This window comes from Protobothrops mucrosquamatus, unplaced genomic scaffold (genome assembly GCF_001527695.2).
Source record: "Protobothrops mucrosquamatus isolate PMUCROS unplaced genomic scaffold, P.Mucros_1.0 scaffold1123, whole genome shotgun sequence".
Taxonomy (NCBI): domain Eukaryota; kingdom Metazoa; phylum Chordata; class Lepidosauria; order Squamata; family Viperidae; genus Protobothrops; species Protobothrops mucrosquamatus.
In genome coordinates this window covers 27964-30860 of record NW_015387341.1, presented here as the reverse complement: position 1 = coordinate 30860, position 2897 = coordinate 27964, and the positions used below count along the sequence as shown (strand labels likewise).

The 2897-nt window shown below is 49.0% G+C and overlaps 1 protein-coding gene across 1 annotated transcript in view; it reads right to left on the bottom strand.

Moving 5' to 3' along the window:
- Window positions 1-1633: 1633 nt before the first annotated feature.
- The window catches only part of LRRC47 (leucine rich repeat containing 47), a 4374-nt gene continuing 3110 nt past the window's right edge, over window positions 1634-2897 (bottom strand). The window contains exons 6-7 of the mRNA XM_015820360.1: window positions 2427-2516; window positions 1634-1881 (exon numbers count right to left, since the gene is read on the bottom strand). Coding sequence (XP_015675846.1) covers window positions 1663-1881; window positions 2427-2516 — 309 coding nt within the window. The 3' untranslated portion in view covers window positions 1634-1662. The remainder of the gene's footprint in view (window positions 1882-2426; window positions 2517-2897) is intronic.

Sequence of the window (2897 nt, the reverse complement as noted above, 5' to 3'; positions counted from 1 at the left end):
AGGGGCTTCCCCCCCCCCCCCCCCCAAACATAGTTTTAACACTGGGGAACCCCAGGGAGTTTGCTCCAGATTCTTCCTTTAAGGCTTGTTGGCCGCCTTGTATTCCTCGTTTCTTTAGCCGCTTGCTCTCTTTTGCCATCCCATAATTGTCTGCCTTTCTTTCCCTTTGCAGCTTCCACCGCCTGGCCCCTAAATTAAAAATAAATGCTCCAATTAAAAATTGCAGGTTCAAAAAAGGCTGGAGGAGGAACTACCGGTATTACAAAGGCTCTCGAGTGCTGCCCTCCTGTGGTTGTTCTGGGCTATTGCAGCTCTAGAGGGCCGCCCTCTGGTGGTGCTTTGGGGCAACTGCAACCCAGCAAAGGACAGTTTTGACGAAGTTCGACTTGAAAAAAATGATTGTGGTCAGCTTATTGTTACGACCTGCTGTTTTGCTCTACAAGGAGCCAAGGTGCACAACAAACTTTTAAAAGGGATATTTCATTTCTGATATAAATATTAAAACATGAACAGGCCATCCTAAGAGCCAAGGCACGCTGATTGAAAGCCACTGTCCTTTGACTCATTTTTTTGCTCACTGGGTGTGACCCCTAAATTTGCTGCTGGCTGTTAACACAACAGGTGAGGAATGCTAGCTAAGGCCCTGCTCTGCAGGGCTGGCGCTGCCTGCTCTCCTCCACCACCCTAGGGCTGCCAACTGAGATTTGGGCCCTGCTGCTTTATCCCAGTTCTTTCATTGCTGAACAAAAGTCACCAGAACTGACATTTCAAACGTTTTTTTTTATTTTTGGGGAGGGATTATTGGTGCCCCCAAAGCTGGGGATCCAGACAGCTTCACTTTCCAGTAAAATTTGCTAGCCCAATGCCTTGTGTTTGGAGGTGTATTTTTAGGGGGAAATTCGGATTTTAAAAATCAGGTTTGTTTCCCTACAACCTGGAACGCAGGCGGGTGCTTTCTTTCTGAGTTTGTTGGTTTTCTTGCAGACGTTTCATGACCCAACTAGGTCACATCATTGCTAGAAATCCAGAAACCAACTCTCTGCTAGCACTGACGATGTTACCTAGCTGGGTCACGAAATGTCTGCAAGAAAACCAGCAAGCTTAGACACCAGCAAGGGCCCCACAGTTGGGAGGGAGTAAAGGTTGGTAGCCATTTGGGACACCCCACCCCAAAATCCCAGGGCCAAGCTGGGGAAGACACGGCACCCCTCTCCTCCTGGAGAATCCACATTACAGAGAAGGGGAAGGAAAGAATGCGATAAGGGAAAGCTACCCTCCGGTGATTTTTTACTGGGGTCCCTTCCGTCCCCTAGGACGTTCCCCCATTTCATCTGCACTCAGGGAGACCACCCACCCACCCGCCTCTTTCCCATGGAAGGAACACAATCACACAGCACAGCAAAATTATATCCGCAGGGAGGAATCAGTTGGCGCTGTCATTGGCAAGGGACCAAAACTGACCACCACCACCCATCTGAGTAGGGGGATTAAAGCAAGCTAAAGGTCCGAATCTCTCTCGAGACCCCAAATTCATGCAGCTTAAAATAGCTCAGCGCTTCCTGCTGTGGCGAATGAGCTGAGTGGCGGGACCACCCCCCCAAAAAAAAGTCCCGGGTGGAGCCCCGAGGAAAAGGGCCAAGTGAGGCGTTTGGCCAGCCGAGCTTAATGAAGGACGGTGAGGAGGGAGGAGTGGAGATCCGTCTTTGAGGGATAAAGAACTTTTAAGTTCCCTTCTGCGTCCACCACCCGGACCTGCTCCAAGACCAGGGGGCTGCTTGGGGGGCTGCTTGGGGGGCTGCCTTCGGGCGCGAGGATTTCGTGATCCGACCCGGCTTCCCCGTCTTTGTGGACTGCAGTCAGCTTGTTCAACTCGGCCATTTTCTGCAATTCAAAATTCAAGGAATAACCATCATAATAAAAGAGATTATTTAGTTACAACCCCCCCCCAAAAAGTATTTGACCTGATTCTGGAGTTCCACAGCCCACTCTGGTCAATTCTAGGCGCTTGGCAACTGGCCAGCATTTATGACTGACTGTTTGCCACGTCCTGCTGTTACCCAACCACGATTTATGACATTTTTGCTGAAACCAGGGTTTACTTCTGGGTTCTGGCCAAAGCGCCCACTGCAAACAACGGGCTCATTTAATGAGCACAGAGTTTACTTTAAGATCGCCATGTTTGCTGCAAAAAGGCCGTAAAATAGGCCCGGTCACGTGACTGACTCGCTTTACGTCGGTCATGACTTTTGACTGGAACTGGCAGATCCCACTGTAGTCGTAAGTTGGGGACTACCCGTGAACCTGTTATTAGGCTGGATGCACGCCTTGTGGTCCCAGCTGTGGGGTGCGATTCCCGACAGCCCGAGGCCCATGGTTCCCAGCACTGATATGAGAGGCGGGGAAGGGTGGGGGGAAGGAGGACGTACCACAATGAGGGTGTCCATCACATCTTTGCACAGCTGAAGGCTCGTGCCGCTGGTCACTTCGAGAAGCAAATCGGTGGTGGTTTTCCCAAGCTTTAACAGAAACATGAGCAAAAACCACCCCTGCGTTTACAAGAAGTCCTTGATTTACAACTATTCATTTAGCGACTGTTCAAAGTTGCAACAGCCCTGGAAAAAGTGATTTTCAACCAGTCCTTGCACTGGCGTTGCTTCGGCTTCATGATCACATGACCAAATTCAGGCGATTGAATTTATTTTTTATTTAATTTATTTAACTTTAACTTATATGCCGCCCTTCTCCCCCATGGGACTCAGGGCGGCTCACAGCATATTAAAAACAATACAAAACATTTCCCTATAAAAGCCAATTAAAAACCAAATATTTGTAGCTGTGTCTTGTTTAAAATCATTAAAATTGTCCCTATTTAAAAATTCACCCTAGGTCAGTCCCGC